This window comes from Geotrypetes seraphini, chromosome 9 (assembly GCF_902459505.1).
Source record: "Geotrypetes seraphini chromosome 9, aGeoSer1.1, whole genome shotgun sequence".
In the NCBI taxonomy this organism is placed as follows: Eukaryota; Metazoa; Chordata; class Amphibia; order Gymnophiona; family Dermophiidae; genus Geotrypetes; species Geotrypetes seraphini.
Window position 1 is genome coordinate 130,725,689 of NC_047092.1, and position 20,781 is coordinate 130,746,469.

General features: G+C 42.6%; 1 protein-coding gene across 1 annotated transcript in view; it reads left to right on the forward strand.

Moving 5' to 3' along the window:
- The first annotated feature begins 1,114 nt into the window (after positions 1-1,114).
- Positions 1,115-20,781, forward strand: part of LOC117366432 (claudin-15-like) — a 49,645-nt gene continuing 29,978 nt past the window's right edge. The window contains exon 1 of the mRNA XM_033957770.1: positions 1,115-1,331. Coding sequence (XP_033813661.1) covers positions 1,115-1,331 — 217 coding nt within the window. The remainder of the gene's footprint in view (positions 1,332-20,781) is intronic.

Genomic DNA, 20,781 nt, shown 5'->3' on the forward strand with positions numbered 1-20,781 from the left:
CGTTCGGACCACGGCCGGCTCTCCCTTCCTTCACCCTCGCCCTTCGCTTTCAGAGGGCACGGCGGTGTACTGCGCAAGTGGAGGCACAGAGTTTCATTCTGCACATGCGCTACTAAGGCTTTTATTATAGCAGATATAATGAGCCTCATTACAAAAATGTGACATGCTAGGGAAAACCTAAACACAGATTTAAAATCAGCATGATAATTACTATAAAACCCACCCAACATTAACTCTGATGAAAATGATGTGTTGACCTGTGCTATTTAATATTATTTTAATACGTTTCATAAAGGATACATGAAAGGACTCTTTCAGAGATCAGAGGAATTTATTGTCCTTTAGATTCTAAATATGACCATTCATAAAAAAACATAACTTCAGCTTGCCTGTACAAATATATCCTGTGTATGACAGCAGTAGTGCCAAGCAGAATATAGATGATGTAGGATTCTAATGGAAATATTGAGTACCTTTAATAGTACTATACATTAGGATATCTATAGGGTTGAACAGAATTTACAATATGTCAATTCATTTAGTGTAGCTGTAAGTTAGTCAGACTAAGCAGAGCAACCTAGTATGTTACTTTCTTAATAATGTGGCCCTAAGTTGGATTTATTTCCTGTTACTAGTGCAGAAGCTGAGAAGGAATGAAATGAAATGAAATTATTTGTCTGACTGTAGAGTTATTAGATAACTGATGTTTTAGTTCTTTCTTATGTTTTTGAATTTAAAGTCAGCAATAAGATTAGCCAGCCAGCCCTTAATAATGTGGACTTGAATATATATCTTGATTTGAAGTATTTTTTTGTATGCTTTGTAAATTGCTTGATTTTGTTATGTTGTAACAATTAATAAATTTATAAATTAAAAAAAAAAAATAAAAAAATAATGTGGCAGAGTGAACATCTGTTTACAAACCTCCCCCAGTAACTGACATACACTCAAAACGTTATCACTTTCTGGACTCTAAGTAAAGAGCAAAGGTACAGTAGCTTCTGTTAGCACTGAAGCTCCTACCATAGAAAACATTTTCTCTGAAGGATAAATTCATGTGTATATATTTTTATTTAAAGCTACCTTTTCGAGAATACCACTAGTATTTATAACCATGTCAGCTGGTCTGGAAATAACTGGATTTCTCCTTAGTTTGACTGGATGGTTAATTATTGGAGCCAGTTTGTCAAACAGCTACTGGAAGGTCTCTTCACAGAAGGAAAATGTGATTACAACCTCTAATTTCTATGAAAACTTGTGGAAAAGCTGCGCTTCAGAAAGCACCGGAATCTCCAACTGCAAGTCTTTCACTTCACTGCTGTCATTACCTGGTATGGCTGTTAACCTTATTTACTGCGGAGAGTAGGCAAATAGCATCTAGTTAGCAAAGAAGATAAAATCATAGGACCATGAAGACCAATAAAACCATGATTTTATTGAGGGCTATATTTACTAGCATGCCCTACCCCTCCCTCACCCACGCCAATTGGATCTCAGGATTATTTTTAAACGCTTAACTTTTGTTTTTAAGATTCAGCATATAACTAGCATGAAATACCTTGTTCAGTATATAGTTTATTAGATTGTTATACTGATAAAGCATTGAAGCAATTTAATTGGTGTACAATCCTCTATTATAAAATCCTAAGCGTGCATGCGCACTTAGGACTGCGTATTTCCTGACACCATGCTGTGTCCCTCCGTGCCGTATTCAATTTTCAAATTTGAACATGGAGTCAGGGAACACGCCAGCGACTCCCCCTTCCCGCCCTCACTCACCACCAAACAAACCGCTGCTGCCAGCATCTACTTCTCACCCTCCTCCCTCTCGCCTGCTCACCCACCCGCCGCATTTAAATTCTTAGAAAAGCGCTGCGTCGTGCTGCCACTGGCCTCACCATCTTCTCTCCACTGTGTCCCGCCCTCTCTGATAACTTCCTGTTTCCACTAGGGCTGGCCACAGTGAACAGAAGACGGCGAGGCCAGCGACAGCACGGCGCAGCGCTTTTCTATGAATTTAAACACGGCGTGCAGATGAGCAGGACACCCCCTTTCTCTTATTTACAAATGAACAGTACGCTCAGTGCAGGTACCGAGTGACCCACATTTATCCGGCCAAAAAGTCTGCTAACCACTTTATATTAAAGATCCGACTGCAGCCTCCCAGGTTAGAAGCAATAGAGAGAGGGGCAGGAAGTTGGGAACAATCTCCTACCTGCAAAGAAGCTCTTGCGGGCATTTTCCTCTCTGCTTTTTCCGCCTTGCAGAATTAGACTTTCTTATGGGGGGAACTGAGTGTTAGGCAGGGGAAATAAAAAGTCAACGGGCAGGCCTAAGTGACGTAGACTCGCCTTCAGGGTGCCGACCAGCAAGCACACAGGCATATAGCTAGGTGTAGAAGGGAGAAGCATATAGGACTGGGGGAAGGGAGAGATATGGCCAGAGGAAGTAAGAGTGGGAGAGTTGGACATGAGGGAAGGCAGAGGGGGGAAAAGGGAGAAATGGATGTGGAGGGGGCAAGATGGGGAGAGGGACAGAGATTCAGGAGGTGATAGAAGTGGGAGGGAGAGATATGGACAAAGGAAGTAAGAGAGGGAGAGATGGACATGAGGGAAGTGGGGGGGGGGAAGGGAAAAATGAATGTGGAGAAGGCAAGATGGGGAGAGGGAGAGGGAGAGGGAGAGATATTGAGGGAGGGGACAGAAGGGGGAGGGAGAGATATGGACAGAGAAAGTAAGAGAGGGAGAGATGGACATGAGATTTGTGCCTGTGAGCCAGAAGAGACCAGGAAGCTGGATGCTGGACAGGGGGAGCAGGGAAGAGGTGCTGCTGGACAGGGGGGAGGTAACAGGAAGGGAAAAGGCCTACTGCTGGACAGGGGGAGCAGGGAAGAGGTGCTGCTGAAAGGGGGGAGGTAAAATGAAGGGAGAAGGGCTGCTGATGGACAGGAAGAGCAGTGAAGGGGTGCTGCTGGAAATGGGAGATGTAAAATGAAGGAAGAAGGGCTGCTGCTGGACGGGAGGAGCAGGGAAGGGGTGCTGCTGGACACAGGGGAGGTAAAAGAAAGGGAGAAGGGCTACTGCTGGACAGGGGGAGCAGGGAAGGGGTGATGGTGGACAGCCGAGGAAAGAGAGAGACAGAAAGAAAGACAAACAGACAGAAAGCGGCCAAGGAGAGAGAGAAAAAGGAAGACAGACACACATCTATTCTAGCACCTGTTAATGTAACGGGCTTAAAGACTAGTAATAATAATAAAAGACAGAAAAACTCCCAGAAAAATCCATAAAATGATAGGACAGACCCCTAATAGGACCCACCCCAGCATTGATCTATTAGACCTTCAGGTCTTTCAATTTAATCTCCATTTAGAGATTTCATCTGAAGGAGCTCAGGCTGGTCTGTACAAGAGAAATAACAAGAAGCTGATAAAAATATGGAAGTTTAAGGGATCGTTAGGAAGACAGTAGTTAATTGTGCTGGTGTGAGTCAAGCTGGGAATTTGTGACAGGCATGGGAATGTTTCGTTTTCCTTATGTTAACATTATTATAGTCTTTATTACAGTTAGAGGAAATTACTGTGTATTTAGTTTAAGATTGTTTTTGATTGTGTTAAAACTTATGCTTAATTTAGGGCAGTTTTTACTGTAACTAGAAGTCCGTTTACTGGTTTCTATTTTGGTTTTTATGCTTTGCCATTTAGGGCTCATTTCACAAAGGTGCGCTAGCATTTTTAGCGCACGCACAGTATTAGCGCGTGCTATAGCGCACATTAGCTGAAAAATTACCACCTGCTTAAAAGGAGGTGGTAACGGCTAACGCGTGCAGCATTTTAGCACGCGCTAAAACCGCTAGCACGCCTTTGTAAAAGGAGACCTTAGTTTTGCAGGGCAATTTTTTTATATTGTGATTTTGTTGATTATTTTTACTATTGCTGTTAATTTTAAATTGTAATCTGCCCAGTTATCTTATTGAATATGGAATATAAATGTCAAATCATCACATTAGCAGATGCTGATGCTGTTAACATGCATTTGTAGTACTTAAAAAGGGACCTTTGGTAAATAATGCAAATAAATTCATAGTAATATGGTAGCATCTTTTAATATATAAATGTCTACAGTTAAAGATCTAGGGGTCCTTTTATCAAGCTGCGGTAGGGATTTAACGCGCATAATAACTCATGCTAAACCGCCTGCCATGCTAGCCGCTAGCGCCTGCATTGAGCAGGCGTTAGTTTTTTGGCCGGCCGCGGGGCATGTGATGAAATGTCCGACGCGCTAACCCCGTTAGCGCGGCTTGATAAAAGGACCCCCTAGTTTTCCCATTTCTAGTGAAGGGAAGAAAATGTTTCATGAGTCAGGCCATAAGTTTGAAAACATTAGGGGAAATGCTTTTGTTGTTTTGATCCAGTTTTCCACTGGTGTTCTTGTGAAAGAGACTGAGATGTGTTACTGAGCTATTAATAACCTGGAATAAAAACTGAAATAAATAGTATACAGTGGAACCTTGGTTTACGAGCATAATTCGTTCCAGAAGCATGCTCGTAAACCAAAACACTCGTATATCAAAGCGAGTTTCCCCATACGAAATAATGTAAACTCGCTTTGATACGTTCCCCCCCGAGGCCAGTGACGCTGCTCCCCCCCCAAGAACCGGCATTGCTCCCCCCGCTCATGAAGGCCCCCCGCGTGATCCGCCATCCCCCCTGCTCGTTTTGCCCCCCCTGCAATCCAGCGACCCCCCCTGCAATCCGACGACCCTCTCCCCACCGCGATCCGGCATCCCCCAGGCATCCACCCACCCACCCGATCATATTTCTTACCCCCGTTTGGCACCGGCACCAACCGGTGCCCGAACTCGAAGGCTTTGAGCATGCGCAGATGCTCAAGGCCCAGTGCGAAGGAGGCAGATCTTCGGGCACCGGCACCAGCATGTCCTGTGCATTGGTGCTGGTGCCGGTGCCAAACGGGGGTAAGAAATGTGATCGGATGGGTGGGTGGATGCCTGGGGGATGCCGGATTGTGGCGGGGAGGGGGTGTGACACGGGAGGAAGGGTGCCGGATCGCGGGGGGCGCTCGTAAATCGAGGCACGCTCGGTTTCTGAGGCGTCAATTCTGCAAATGCAAAACACTCGCAAACCGGTGCACTCGCAAACCGAGGTACCACTGTATAGTAAACACGTAGCATTTTCAGGAATAAAGCTGGGTTTTAACTTCTTAACTTTTGAACTGTTTGGGCTTGAACTGTTGAACTTTGGTGTAGTACGACAGCAACTATGCAGTGCAATGAGAATTTCCCTTTAAATGTCTTCCTTAAAAAGTTTCCCTTTAAGTACAGTATTTGAAGTTTTTGAATTTTCACGCCTTTTCTGATATCATGAGGGTCAGTTTTTAAGTGCCCCGGCTTCCCAACTCTGTGTAGTCGTTAATGGAGAGATTCATTTCATCCTGACACAACAATCTTTAAGCAAAACAATGTTCTCTTGTTGATGTAAATCTTTCCGGGAGGTGGCAGTTCACTGCATTGTGGATACCTTTTAAGCGCTGGGACTGTGGTGAAAGGCAGAAAGATTGCACTACACCAGGGGTAGGGAACTCCGGTCCTCGAGAGCCGTATTCCAGTCGGGTTTTCAGGATTTCCCCAATGAATATGCATGAGATCTATTTGCATGCACTGCTTTCAATGCATATTCATTGGGGAAATCTTGAAAACCCGACTGGAATACAGCTCTCGAGGACTGGAGTTCCCTACCCCTGCAGTACACAGACAGCAACAGAGAAAGGACCCTATTTTACAGCTAAGAGCTAAGTTTTTTGTTTAATTTTTTGCTTGCTGTTTACAACCTAATGCTATTTGAAAACTTGCCTCCTTGATCTTATGACCTACCTCTTGATTCACACTCCCCCCTCACTGTGGGGTGCCCCCACGTAGAACTAAGCTTTAATGACTTATGCCTGGTTTTTGAGCTCGGAGAGTTTTTTCTCTCCTTGCAGGGAGTTTTTCTCTTGGCTTTTTTCCAGAGCTGCCCGTGATAGTCTTTTATCTCCCTGTTCCAAATCTTTGTACTTCGGGAGCCTATCTTTTGGATTTTGAGGTCCATTTGCTAACATTGATTGTAGCTAGTTTGAGTGCCCCCTACAGAGAGGTAGACATTTCCTTTTTTGATTTGTATTGATTTTCTTATATGAAGAACCATTTTGAAACAGCACAAAGGCCTGGATGCACTAAACATAATCACTAATACTGACAGGATTGCTGCTGGTCAATTCTCTGGCCAACTGTGGAAGAGCGATTGATGTATCAAAAAGATTGCTTGCAAATGATTCACATGGAGGTTCAAGTCTCTTTTGTCCGATTGATTGGTATGTGTTCTACCCCCATATTATGTGAGCATTTGCTCAATTTCTTACATAGGAACTAGTTTAATGTTTGTATTAGATGTGTAGATTATGGATGCTCTGTGGACTCAGATTCCTAGAGGGCTTTACTTTCCTGAGGACTGGGCTTTGCTTTCCACAGAGCATGGGCCCACCTCCTTCTCCAGTGTGTGGAGAGCAGTGGCCATATTGCTGAGCACATGCCTGGGTGAGAGCCTGAGAGTGGTGTTCTCCCACCAAGTTTTTTCACCCCTGTAGTTCTAGTGATCTAACACAGCTTAGGTTATTTCCTAAGTCTAGAGAACGGTGTCATCTCCACAAAGTGGACACTTCCAGCGTAACCCTGATATGCTGGTAGAGTAAGAAGAAATGTAACAGGCTTGAACTGCATTGAACCACCATCTGATTGTAATTTGTTTTTCTTCATTTATTAAAGAACTGTTCAATCTATTCAGAGTCTGGCTGGTGACCTCAAGATTACAGAATTAGGGGTTGGCTGAACAGGAACCTCTTAGAGAGCCAGTGCAACTTAGAGAAGTGCTTGCTTTCAGCACAAAGACCTGAAATCTATACATGTATCTGTATCTGGAGTTAAACAGCACAGTGAAAAAACCTTGAAAAAAAAAAATGAAATGAGAAAATGGCTTGGTGGCCAGGAGTGAAAAAAAACCTGCGAGATTCTTGCCTTGGTGGCCGGGAGAGTAAAAAAGACCTGTCGGTCTTTGACTTAGTGGCCGGGAGTGAAGTTATAGATCAAACTATAATCACTATAGCTGAAGGCTGCATGAATAATTCATAAGGCAAGGAGTGAAAAGTATCAAATTGTTTCAGGTGGTTGTCATAGAGACTGCCTAGGCTCAAAAGGAGAGGGTTGCCCACACTTCAGTGAAAAGTATCAAATTGTTACTTTTGGGCCTATTGGACTATTCGTTGTATTATAGTCTATCTGAAAAGCACCAAGAAAAATCTGGCTAGATTGACCTTGGTGCAGAATATGGCAGTAAGACTGATTTACGGTCTGAGGAAGTTTGACCACATAATGCCTTGCTACTTCAAACTGCACTGGCTTCCAGTCGAGGCTTGAGTAATCTTTAAATTGGATTGTTTGTATTGTAAGGTAGCTTTTAGACTTGCCCTACGATATCTATTTGACAGATTTGATATTCTATCACAGAAGAATAATAGAAGATCACATGCTCTGTTTGTGTTTCCTTCGGTTAAGGACTGCAAAATTAAGAAATATCATGAACATACCCTTGCTTATCAAGCAGCATATCATGACAAAGATTTCTGATTACTCTTAGCGAGTTCCATTTCATATGAGCACTTTAGAAAGTTGCTGAAAACTTATCTCTTTTCTAAATTTCTGACAAACTAGTTATCTCTGTATTCTTCATAAAATCTATTTGTTTTCTCTTCCCTAGTATAATCTTTTGTAAACCGCATAGAACTTACGGTTATTCGGTCTAGAAATTTGTTGTTATGTTATGTTGTTTCAATTGGTTGTCATACAGCCTGCCTAGGCTCAAAGAAAAAAACAACACTTGGCAGAACTGTTTGTAAAAAAAAGAGTTTACACTTCTCCCTCCGGATTCGCGGGGGATAGGGGCAGAGCCGGACCGCGAATGGTGAAATACCACGAATATCTTCTGGTCTGGCTATGACCCACCCCTGCCTCCCTCCCGCCTTCCCCCTGGCATCCTGGCCTTACCTGGTGGTCTAGCAGGCTATTGGGGCAGAAGCGATCTTCCTACGCTCCTGCCCCGTGTAGATCGCCAATAGGAAATGGCTGCCATGAGTTCCCGTAGTCTCTCGAGACTACGACGGGAACTCCCCACAGCCATTTCCTATTGGCGATCTACACAGGGCAGGAGCGTAGGAAGATCGCTCATGGCCCAAAAGCCCGCTAGACTACCAGGTAAGGCCGAGACTCCGGGGGGGGGAAGGCTAAACTATGTTTTGTTTTGTTTTTTCTCCCTCCCCAAAAAATCACGAATATATGAAATCGCGATTGCCGAAACCGTGAATGGGGAGGGGAAAGTGTATTATCCTAGCAACCTCATGGCAGAAGAAACAGAAATCAGCATGGCACAAGTACACCTTGCCAGGGAAGAAGGCACAGAAACAAAGGTGCATACTTTAACTGTAAAGGCTCAGGAGAATTATGAGTCAGAGATACAGAAATACCTCAGGTCATTAGATAGCTTATGGGCCAAAGTAACACAGCACATAAGTGAGAAAACCCAGTCAGTCAAATAGAAGCTGCCTATCAGAAATATGGAAACACACTCATGATAATATGGCCCAGTCTGATAGTCAAAGGTCCACAGACCAGGTAGGCAGACCATAGTAAAAGATGCTCTTAAAAAGGCAGAGCTGCCTACAGAGGCCCCAGATAAAGACACTGAATCCCAATACTCAGGCAGTTCTAAACACTCCACAAAGAGTTCCAGAACCAGTAGAACATCTAAAACACACAAAACAGGCCACTGAAGCCACTCCAGCAGATCATCCAGTCTCCATGTTTGTTAAACTGAGAATGGAGGCAGAAGCTGCAAAAGCAAAGCCAGCAACCAGCAGCTATAGAAACACAGAAATTAAAACTAGAAGAACAGGAGAAAGTAGCAGTCAGGGAAGTAGAGGCTTCTGCATGCAGGGCCGCAGAAGAAGCAGAGGCCGTCACGCGCAGGGCAGAGGCTGAGGCCACTGCACGCAAGAAGGTTGATGAAGCCACCACAGCACGCAAAAAGGCAGAACTTGATATTGCCTTGAAGGTGCTACAGCAATAGAAGGAAGTGGCTGCCACTGAGGCGCAGCTGAGGTGTTGGAGGAAGCCACAAGAGCTGACGGCGGGGAGAGTTAGCTGAGCCATATCAAATGGGAAGATCCCACACAGAGTATGTTAGAGTACGTGAAGGCCCACGCCTCAGAGCAGGAAAGCAAACAATCACAGTTTGACTCAGAGGAGTCGCTTGGCGAAAGGAAAGCGCATTCCTCAGCAGTGGAGTTAAGACCGTCAGAGAGAAGCAGCCTGAAGGTAGAGCACGCCACGGAGACAAAATGCCATTACAGTGGTCCATATGCAAGCACGCACATAGATGCACTACCACTGGCTCTCACGCCAGAAAGGCTCCCCGAGAAGAATGCTTCATCTCAAGCGAAGATTCTGATGCCATACAGGAACCTGGCTCCAGTGAGCAGCCACATTTCCCTCTGCACACTGTGATTAAGCAAGAGGTACCTAACACGTATTATGCCTTACCTGTTTACAGGCCGACAGCAGAAAGTAGTCAGCTACAGCTACCCACCGCCAGCACTATAGGGATTTCAGAAAGAAAAGACCTAGCGACATACATGGCATGCAAGAAAATAGTGAACATGGGGCTCATCCAATTTAATGATTGCCCAGAGAGGTACCATGGGTAGAAAGCTGATTTTCAAGATGCCATATCAGTCATAAAGCCAAGTCCCAAAGCTAAAAAGAACACAAACAATGTTAACAGAAGCTAACCTCAGACTTCACAAAATCTCTTCTAACAGTCCAGAAGTAATGCCAACATTTTCCTCAGAGGATCCTGCCAAATACCTAAAAGATCTAAATCTTAGAGAAGACACCCCTCCACTTCAGAGAAGTCTTGGGCTGCATTGGGACTTAAAAAGAGACATTTTTACATTTCAAGTGTCTACACAAGAAAGGTCATATGCACACAGAGGTGTCTTATCTACAGTTAATAGTCTGTACGATCCACTGGGATTTGTAGCTCCAGAAACCATCCAAGGGGGATCCTAATTAAGGAAGCTTTCTGAAAGCACCAATGAGTGGGATAATAATAATAATTTATTTCTTATATACCGCTATACCAGAAGTTCGAAGCGGTTTACAACAAAAGTACAGTCAATTTAAAATACAAACTGAAGAGAAGTTTACAATCTTAAGTGTAATAAAGTCTATAAAAATACATCTTTTAAAATCAAAAGTTAAGATAATAACATAGTTTAAATGCAACAGTGGTAATTAAGGAAGGGCCACTGATAAAATCGTAGTAAATTAAGGCTGTAGAAATTCAAGTAAGTTATGACCAAAGACATGATTTAGGATTGAAACTTGTCAAACAGATGTTTCTTCAATTGTTTTCTGAAATCAGCATAAGAGGCAGCTTCAACTATGAGTTTAACAAACCATATATTCAGTTTGGCTTCCTGGAATGTTACAGTTCTATCAAGAAACTTCTTATATTGGCATGATTTCAGGGAGGGATAGTTAAATAAAGTTTTTCTACAAGTGCTTGTGTTGGAACAGTTGAGAAGGAACTGGGAGGCGAGGTAGACTGGTAACATCCCGAAGACTGTTTTATAACTAATACCGGCAAATTTTAAAAGAATTATAGATTCCACAGACAACCAGTGGAGTTTTTGGTAATATGGGGTAATATGTTCCCATTTTTTTAAACCAAAGATCAAACTGAAATGCGACAAGAGCGGGAAAGATGGAAAGATTCCTTAAGGACTCTTGAACAGTTGCACATCTCACACACTGATGTTTCTACAGCACTGCCAAAAAGGAATCTGCATCTTCTTGGATGCTTTGGAGAAGGCCACAGCATGCCTGATCCACATTGCAACCTCAACACATCAACCAGCTGATGCAAGACCAGACAATTATCAGCCAAGTGCCATCAGAGAAGCAGAGCTTCAGTTCACCAAGAGCAACTTGGCTCTGCCTGGGAACCAAGGAACAATGAAGACTTTTATTCGACCAGTCACAGAAGTAATTTTCCTGCATCGTGAAGGAACCTGAGACGAGGACATCATGGACCATTGTTCATCCCAGAGACTGAAAGCCTCTCTCTTTTTCTCTCTTTATGCTGTGTGTATCTGTGTTGTAAGTCTCTCGTTACAGCTCCTGCGAGATATCTCGACCAGAGAGAGATCATCCACATTAGAGATGACAAGACAAGCCAGAAGTCATCAAGTCAAGCTTCAATGACTTATGGACTTTGAGAGGACTGTTTGGTATTATTAAATAAATAGTAATACTGGTATCTAGTGATACCAGATGGGGAGTGTTCAGCCTCCATGCTATATGGGCATTTGCTCAGTTTCTTACATAGGAACTAGTTTAATGTTTGTATTAGATGTGTGGGTTATGGGTGCTCTGAGGACTTGGATTCCCAGAGGGCTTTGCTTTCCACAGCGCATGGGCCCACCTCCTTCTCCAGTCTAGGGAGAACAGTAGCCATATTGCTGAGCACATGCTTGGGTGAGAGCCTGAGAGTGGTGTTTTCTCACCAGGTTTTTTCATCCCTGTAGTTCTAACAATCTAACACAGCTTAGGTTATTTCCTAAGTCTGGAGAACGGTGTCATCTCCACAAGGTGGACACTCCCAGCATAACCCTGATATGCTGATAGAGTAACAGGCTTGAACTGCATTGAACCACCATCTGATTGTAAGTTGTTTTTCTTCATTTATTAAAGAACTGTTCAATCTATTCAGAGTCTGGCTGGTGACCTCAAGATTACAGAATTAGGGGTTAGCTGAACAGGAACCTCTTACAGTGGCCAGTGTAACTTAGAGAAGTCCTTGCTTTCAGCACAAAGACCTGAAATCTAATACAGTGAGCTGTATCTGTATAGTAGGAGTTAGACAGCACAGTGTGAGAGTGATTCTCACACATGCGCAAAGCTGGTAAAGGGAAGCCCGAGTAGCTGAGAGTCAGAGGAAGTCCCAAAAGAAGCCTTGTCACTCAGCTGTTCGGGGTAGGAAACTTTTTAATGGATCTTAGGCACCTCCCCATGCATCAATGGGATACAGAAGGAGGACTGAAAAATGGGGAGTACAAATAATGTGAAGCAACCCAGCTTTCTGAGACTTTTTTCTATCCCCAAAAAATAAATGTTTTGAATTAAAGAGTTATTATTGTATAGTACAATTAACCTGTTAGGGAAATTTGGAATATATAGCAGCATTTTGGTTTATTCTAGAGATTTTAACCACTGTCCTCATTCTTGTCTCGAGTAGGTTAAGTAATTTGCTCAGAGTCATAAATAGCTTCAGTGGGAACTGAACCCTGTTCCCCAGGTCCTCAAGTTGCTGCAAAAACTATTAGGCTACCCCTTTACTTGGTCACAATATGATCTACAAACAAAGATAGAAGAAGGAGTTGATTTCTATGATCACTGGATGAAAATTAGCACATCCATTTTAGATAAAATTGCCCCCAAACGAAATAGCAAAAGCTGCTCAAACAAATACAACAAATGGTTTGACATCGAACTCCTAACAATGAAGCAATCAGTAAGACGATTAGAAATAATCTGGAAAAAACGGGAAAGCTGTCAGACCGGGACAACTGGAGATCCAACATAAAACTCTACAAACAACAGATAAAAGAAAAATGTAAAACATTTTACTCATCCATAATTAACTCATCAAACACTAGCTCAAACGGAACTAATACTAAAGAACTGTTCAACATAGTTACGAATTTATTTGACACCACACGCTACACTCAATCCATGCATAACACCAAGTTACCCTCAGCAAATGATTTAGCACAACATTTCGATTCAAAAACTAAAAACCTAAGAAATAACTACTCGATAATTGCCGAATACGAACATCAATCAACTGATATACAAATAAATGAAATACCATCAGACATGATTTGGAGTTCCTTCCACAATTTAGAATGGAATAACTGCATCAAGTTATATAACAAATACTCTAAATCATACTGTGTCCTGGACTCATGTCCCCCAGAAATTATGAAAGTAGCTCCATTAGACTTTAAACTATCCCTTTTGAATTACCTAACCAATAACCTAAACAATGGAAAATTCCTCACTAATAATGATCATATTATAATAACCCCAATTCAAAAAAATCGTAAAGAATCACATAAGAACATAAGGACATAAGCAATGCCTATGCTGGGTCAGACCTGAGTTCCATCATGCCCAGCAGTCCGCTCACGCGGCGGCCCAACAGGTCCAGGACCTGTGCAGTAATCCTCTATTTATACCCCTCTATCCCCTTTTCCAGCAGGAAATTGTCCAATCCTTTCTTAAACCCCTGTACTGTACTCTGCCCTATTACGCCCTCTGGAAGCGCATTCCAGGTGTCCACCACTCGTTGGGTAAAGAACTTCCTAGCATTCGTTTTAAATCTGTCCCCTTTCAACTTTTTCAAGTGTCCTCTTGTTCTTTTATTTTTCGAAAGTTTGAAAAATCTGTCCTTCTCTACTCTCTCTATGCCCTTCATGACCTTATAAGTCTCTATCATATCCCCTCTAAGTCTCCTCTTCTCCAGGGAAAAGAGACCCAGTTTCTCCAATCTCTCAGCGTATGAGAGGTTTTCCATCCCTTTTATTAAGCGTGTCGCTCTCCTCTGAACCCTCTCGAGTTACGCCATATCCTTCCTAAGGTACGGAGACCAATATTGGACGCAGTATTCCAGATGCGGGCGCACCATCGCCCGATACAATGGCAGGATAACTTATTTTGTCCTTGTTGTAATACCCTTCTTGATTATGCCTAGCATTCTATTTGCTTTCTTAGCGGCCGCTGCGCACTGTGCCGTTGGCTTCATTGTCATGTCCACCATTACCCCCAAGTCCCTTTCTTGGTTACTCTCATTCAATAATATCCCTCCCATCGTATAGTTGTACCTCGGGTTTCTGTTTCCAACATGCAATCACCATCAGTAACCAACTATAGATCAGTAGCATCCATCCCATTTATTGTAAAAATCATGGAAGGAATGGTACACACCCAACTGATGGAATATCTTGACCAGTTCTCTCTCTTGCATGAAACTCAATCTGGTTTTAGGCCTCTGTTTAGCATTGAGACAGTAATTGCGGCTATCCTGGACAATATGCGCTACTTGTTTAGTAACGGCCTCAACGCCCTAATCATGCAATTTGACATGAGCTCTGCCTTCGACTTGGTGGACCATGGGAAACTATTACAATGCTTAGACGCAATTGGAATCAGAGGAGAGGTATTAAACTGGTTTTGAGGTTTCCTTATTTCACGCACCTACCAAGTCCGTTTTAATTACGATCTCTCTGATACATGGAGCAATCCATCTGGCGTGCCACAGGGATCACCATTATTCCCACTGCTCTTCAATGTTTACATGGCCTCATTGGGTGCGCAATTGTCCCAGCTGGGGATAAAACTATTTAGCTACGCTGATCACTTCACGATAATTATCCCATTTACTACCTCTGTCTCAAAAGTCACCCCCAAAGCAACAGAAGTACTAAATTGGATGGAGTGATGGATGACCGAATTCAGACTAAAGCTAAATTCAGAAAAAATAAAAATTTTTATAGCATCGCCACGCCCACTTGACACCAAAGCATCATTGTGCATCAATAACCTTAGTTATCCCATTCAACCCACTATGAAGATATTGGGAGTAAAACTGGACCAGAGCCTGACCATGAAAGACCAGGTAGACTCCCTGATTAGAAAAATCTTTCTCACCCTCTGGAAGCTTCGGTCCATCAGAGCTTACTTCGATATCTCATCATTTAGAATTCTGGTACAATCCCTCATACTGAGTCAACTCGATTATTGTAATATCATCTACTTGGCACTCTCCCAGAAGAACATGCGGCGATTGCAACTGGTACAAAATGCAGCAGTTAGGTTACATTGTGGACTGAAGAAGTTTGATCACGTGACACCTTCCTACCAACTTCTGCACTGGCTGCCAATGGAGGCACGTGTGAAGTTCAAGTTTGGTTGTTTTTGCTTCAAGGTACTTAACGGCTTAGCCCCTAAATATATAACAGACCTTTTCTCCTTCACAACCAACAGATTCAGGAAAACCTCACATCCGAATTTTGTTTCTCCACCGGTTAGAGGTTGTAAATTTAAAAGTCATCACCAACATCTTCTCACACATCAAGCAGCATTATGGGGTAAAGACCTGGAACAACTGCTCGTGCCTATTACTTATAGGGAATTCAGGAAACGCCTAAAAACACATCTGTTCCTGAAGTACTTAGGTAACTGATCTATACAATCTTAGTCTCAACAAATAATCTTTAGAACTGTTATTCACCAACTCTGAACTTTGTTTATTCCACTCGATCTGTAATATCTTATAATCATTGTAAACCGCATAGAACTTCAAGGTCCTGCGGTATATAAACTGTTATTATTATTATTATTTACTTGAACCTAACCAACATAAGATCTCCAATTGAATTTCTATTAACGTTAATTTAACATTAAATTCTCATACACTCAGAATTGTGTATTTCAGCCAAGGACCGAAACCCCTATAGCCAAACCCACCACCCAATCACTGTGTATGGAATATTTTATAATAATTTATGTCAAACTGGATTTTTCAATGTATAAATATCATAACATTGTAAAAAACTTCAAAAAATCATTTTGTAACTTAACTTATAGAGTCTCACAGGTCCCGACGTGGACCACATTTCATGGAATTTTTTCAAGGAACCCACAAGGGAGTTAAAGTTGTGCTTGACTGTCATGGGTGATGCATTAATTTGCACCATGCTATTCTATCATATCAGCAAAATTCAGCTAGAAGATTCTCAAAACTGTTTACTGCTTTTTGTTGCTCAACGGTTTTTTACTTTTCTCTGACTGGGTCTACCCCTTTACTTGGACTTAAGCCTATCCAGAAGTGGCTCAGAAAACAGAAAGATTCCCCAGAGAATAGAAAGTGAAAATCTAAAAAAAAAAATTAACCCCACCCACCTTTACTGTGAATATCAAACTTGATGAAATGTTTACCAAAAGCCCCGAAAGCGCTTTAAATACCTAAAGGCTTTGGGGCAGCTACTGCAGCGACCTGTACTATTGGCCTTTGTAAAAGAGAGAGTATGTTAATAATAAAACTTTTTTGAATGTCAAGACAGGTACAGTAGGCATACCAAGAACTCACAAGTTTGTACCAGAGACAATGGATCCCCAACATCACAAGGATCTGAAATCTGGCTTCCCTCAGTCATATCTCTAATATCCTCAAATCCCTTTTTTATCACTGGTTATTGTTTATTTTTATATTTTATGTTTTAGTGCTCAGAAAAAGCTGCTATCTCATCAGCAAGTAGTCATTTTTCACACCAATGTGGCAAACACTCTTTCTTAATCATCGCATTCAAAAGATAATGTTAAAATTTTAATTCCTTCTGTTTGTACTTATCTTCTCTTTTTCTGTTCCATACTGAAACTCTTATCTTCTGTGATGATTTTCAGGGTGAAACCCAATTATTCTAATACATTCCTAACTGAGCACCCCATCATGATTTCCCATTTCCCAACTGGGATCCCAGTTTCGCCACAATCTTTAATCTTTTATTCATTGTAACATTTCCATGACTCACTTTTAGGCCTTCTCTTGTCCTCTTTCACAGTAATCTACTGAAGACATAGCACCCCAGACTTCTTATAATGATGTCCCTAATTGAAAGCCCGAAGTGGTAATGCCGCTTTACAGGTCCATGGTGAGACTACATCTGGAATACTGTGTTCAATTTTGGAGGCCACATTATCAAAAGGATGTGCTGAGAATAGAGTCGGTTCAGAGATTGGCCACTAGGATGGTCTCAGGACTCAAAGATCTCCCATATGAAGAATGTCTAGGTAGGTTTCAGCTATACTCTCTCGAGGAACGCAGAGAGAAGGGAGACATGATAGAGACGTTCAAATATGTTACTGGCCGTATGGTGATGGAAAGAGACATCTTTTTCCTTACAGGACCTACAGCGACAAGAGGGCATCCGCTAAAATTCAGGGGTGGGAGATTTCATGGGGACATTAGAAAGCATTTCTTCACCGAAAGGGTGGTTGATCGTTGGAATGATCTTCCACTTCAGGTAGTAGAGGCCAACAACGTGCTTGCTTTTAAGAATAAATGGGATAAACATGTGGGTTCACTTCGAGGAAGTGCTTAGGGGGGTGGGTTATCTGAGTGGGCAGACTTATTGGGCCGTCGGCCCTTTTCTGCGGTCATACTCTATGTTTCTATTGGGCAACTAATTTTCATCAATCAATGAGAAAATGGCTTTCTTCCTTTCTATTGTAAAGTAGACCATTCTACTTTTTTTTATTTAAACCAAATGGTGTAACTGCTGCTTTTAATAGCTACGCTATTTTTACATTCAGCTACAGTTCTTTGGACACTGCTCAGGTGAAGCTTAGTGATATGAAAACCAAAGCATAACATGAACATGGATCCTGAACAATTATAGTTATGATATAAAGTTTAATCATCAGGAGTTCTTCCCACAAATAAATCATTGTGATGAAAGTGTGAACTGATGCACCCTATGTATAAGAAAATAGTCTGAGTGATATTCAGCTTGCAATGGTCAACCTTATTTTAAATGCTTATTGTTGTGGGCACCCAAATATTCAGCACCAAGCTGTTGCCAGGTACCAGCACAGAATACTCAAGAACTGGCAATATTCAGACCAGTAGCCTGATGACTGCCTGGACAAACTCAGAACAGCCTTTTTGCTAACCTAACTTTATCTAAGTAGTTAGTTAATGGACTGAAAACTAAATGGATTATTCTCAGCTTGGTCCAGATTCTACCCCTACACTACCCCAACGCTAACCAGAAGATGACAAGTTTTAGGATTATTGTAGTATTACGATATAAGTGGTATGTTAGGGGGTATTAGGAGAGGGAGATAGTTGATTTTTATGCATACTGCTTCATTAGTTTTAATTACTGTAACTGGTGAGCTATATCTATAATAATAAAATGCTAAGCGCGCATGCGCACTCTCACCACATGTTCCCTGAGATCTGATCTGTCGGGATGTGCCAGCAAGAGTGTGCATGCGCGCTTACTACATCACCACAGGCGGCGGAGGGAGCAAATGCGGAGTCCTGCCGTCACCTTCCCGAGCCTGCTACTTACCATTATGATGCGTCCCGGGCCCGTAGCGCGGTAGAAACAAGAACAGAGCGAAACTGGAGGCGGAAAAGACAACGGACTTCCCCCCCCTCCCCTCAGAGCAGGCCGCACCACGCTGCCCCTTCACAACGCCAGCCACAAGGATGATGTCCATTGGCTGGCTGGGCAGCGGGTTGGCGTGACAGCGGCATTGGCTGTACCTGCTTAGCGCCGTGGACCGGCCGAGACCAAGGCGGCCGCCGATTGGCTGGGGCGATGGCGCTCAGAAGCCCCGTCAGGGACCGCGAGACTGGCAGGTGGGCGGGTGCTGTGGCTGTCCGGGGGTGGGAGGCGAGGCCGTTAGAGGGACGAAGACCTTGCGGGGCGCCATGACGGCCCTGGGAGAGGTGGTCATGCGCGGGGAGGAGGAGCCGACCGAGTCATTCATTTGCCTGCGGCGCTAGCACCGGTTTTGATTCACGGCAAAAGCAGTGTGCTGATATTGACGCAGTGCCTATCGCCGGGAGGCGAATGGCCTCGTGACGAGGAGCCGGCCCGGGCGGCGCAAGGTCCATGCCCGACCCCGGCTCTGCCTAGCTCCGCCCAACCCCGGACTCCCCGCCATCCCGCGCGCCCTGGCCTCCTCCTCCTCCTGCAGATGTGAAAACAATACAGAAATACTGAAACAGGCTAAGCACAGAGAGAGAAAGAAATAAATACAGACACACACACATATATTCTAGCACCCGTTAGAATCAGCAAGAAAGACAGACAGGCAGAGAGACAGAAAGAAAGGGGGCAGGGAGAGAAAAAGAAAGAAAGACAGACAGGGGGAGAGAGACAGAAAGAAAGAAGCACAGACAGGGGGAAGGGAGAGTGACAGAAAGAAAGACAGACAGGGGGCCAGGGAAAGAGACAGAAAGAAAGAAAGGGGGCAGGTAGAGAGACAGAAAGAAAGAAAGAAATGCCTAAGTCTACACATCTATTCTAGCCCGTTAATGTAACGGGCTAAAAAACTAGTATACAATATCTTAATAATAATAATTTACATTGAATAACTGAGCAGGAACCAATCTGCCTGAGTTAATGGGATAGGAGCTGTTCTTCAGTCAATTCATGCTGGCGGGGGTAGAGAGGGACAGACAACAACAGCAAAGTTCAAAGCTGGGCACTAAAGCTCACAACACAAAACCCCATAGCACAACAGCACAGAAAAATGGCTAATGTTCAAAAGAAATGATATGCAAATAATATGCACTAACAAACCAAAAGCAAAGGGAGGAGTGTGCCTAACACACGCACACAAGAATTTTGCTCTTGTATGCATATCAAGACAAAACCAGAAGTGCAAGGTTCAAGTTCAAGTTCAAGTTTATTAAAATTTGGTGAAATCCTAATTATAAATTCTAAGCGTTTAACAATTAAAAATTAAAATAGGGAACAATTAACATACTTGTTAAAGAGAAGATGTAACTTACATGAAAACAAAAGGATAGTAGGCAGAAATACAATTTTAAAAAGAAAAGATTACTATTAAGGTTAAAAACAAGAGGGCAATAGGAGAAATCATATCAATATTGAATGTGATTAATACACAAATTGTCAAGGGTGGACCCAGAGATCATTTAGCATTCATATGCATCTTTAAACAGGAAACCTTTAAGGTTTCCCTTAGATTTATCTAAATTTTTCTCAGCCCTTAAATGTGAAGGTAAGAGTTCCAAATTGTAGGGGCTATAGTTGCAAATGAAGAAGCCCTAAGGGTACCAATGATTTTTAAAGATAGGACGTGAAGAAGGTGCTGAGATGCTCTTAAGGTTCTCAAAGGATCATGAGGGATGAGGAACTTATGAATGAAGGCAGGTTCTTTGGTGTTCATGGTTTTAAAGGAAATTAAAGCAATTTCATATGTAATTCGATGAGGAATTGGTAAAGTGTGCACTCTTTAGCAAGTGGGTAACATGATCAAATATCTTCTTGTTCGTTATAATTTTTATGGCAGTGTTTTGTATTAATTGTAGCACACATTGGCGTTGCTCTTAGGGTTAGCAGATATCTGGAAAAACCCATTCATGTTCTCTTTTTACCCTAGGCAGGGAAACACGTCTGAGTGTTATCTTATCCTCTCCTTCGCGTCTGACTCTTTTTACCCTAGACATAAGAGAGCTTTTACCCTCATGTCTTATCTGCCACCTCATGAGAAAAGTGAGGGAAGGTAGAGAGAAGTGAAGATGAAAAATAAAAACATCGCTGCTGCTTTTCTTTTTCTCTTCTTCTTCCTGAACTGTTGCTATTCTCTCTCTCTCCAGCACTGGTGCTTTCCTCTTTCTCTCCTGACCTTCTCTTGTTCATGCTATTTTCTAATTCAAATTATGCATTTTTCCCAATTAGGTATAATTTTATAATTTTTTGGCATGTAATTCATGTTGTGAACTCAGGGCCATATCAATAATAATAAAACACTAAGCGCGCATGCACACTTCTATCTCTGTGATCCCTGCCTCCA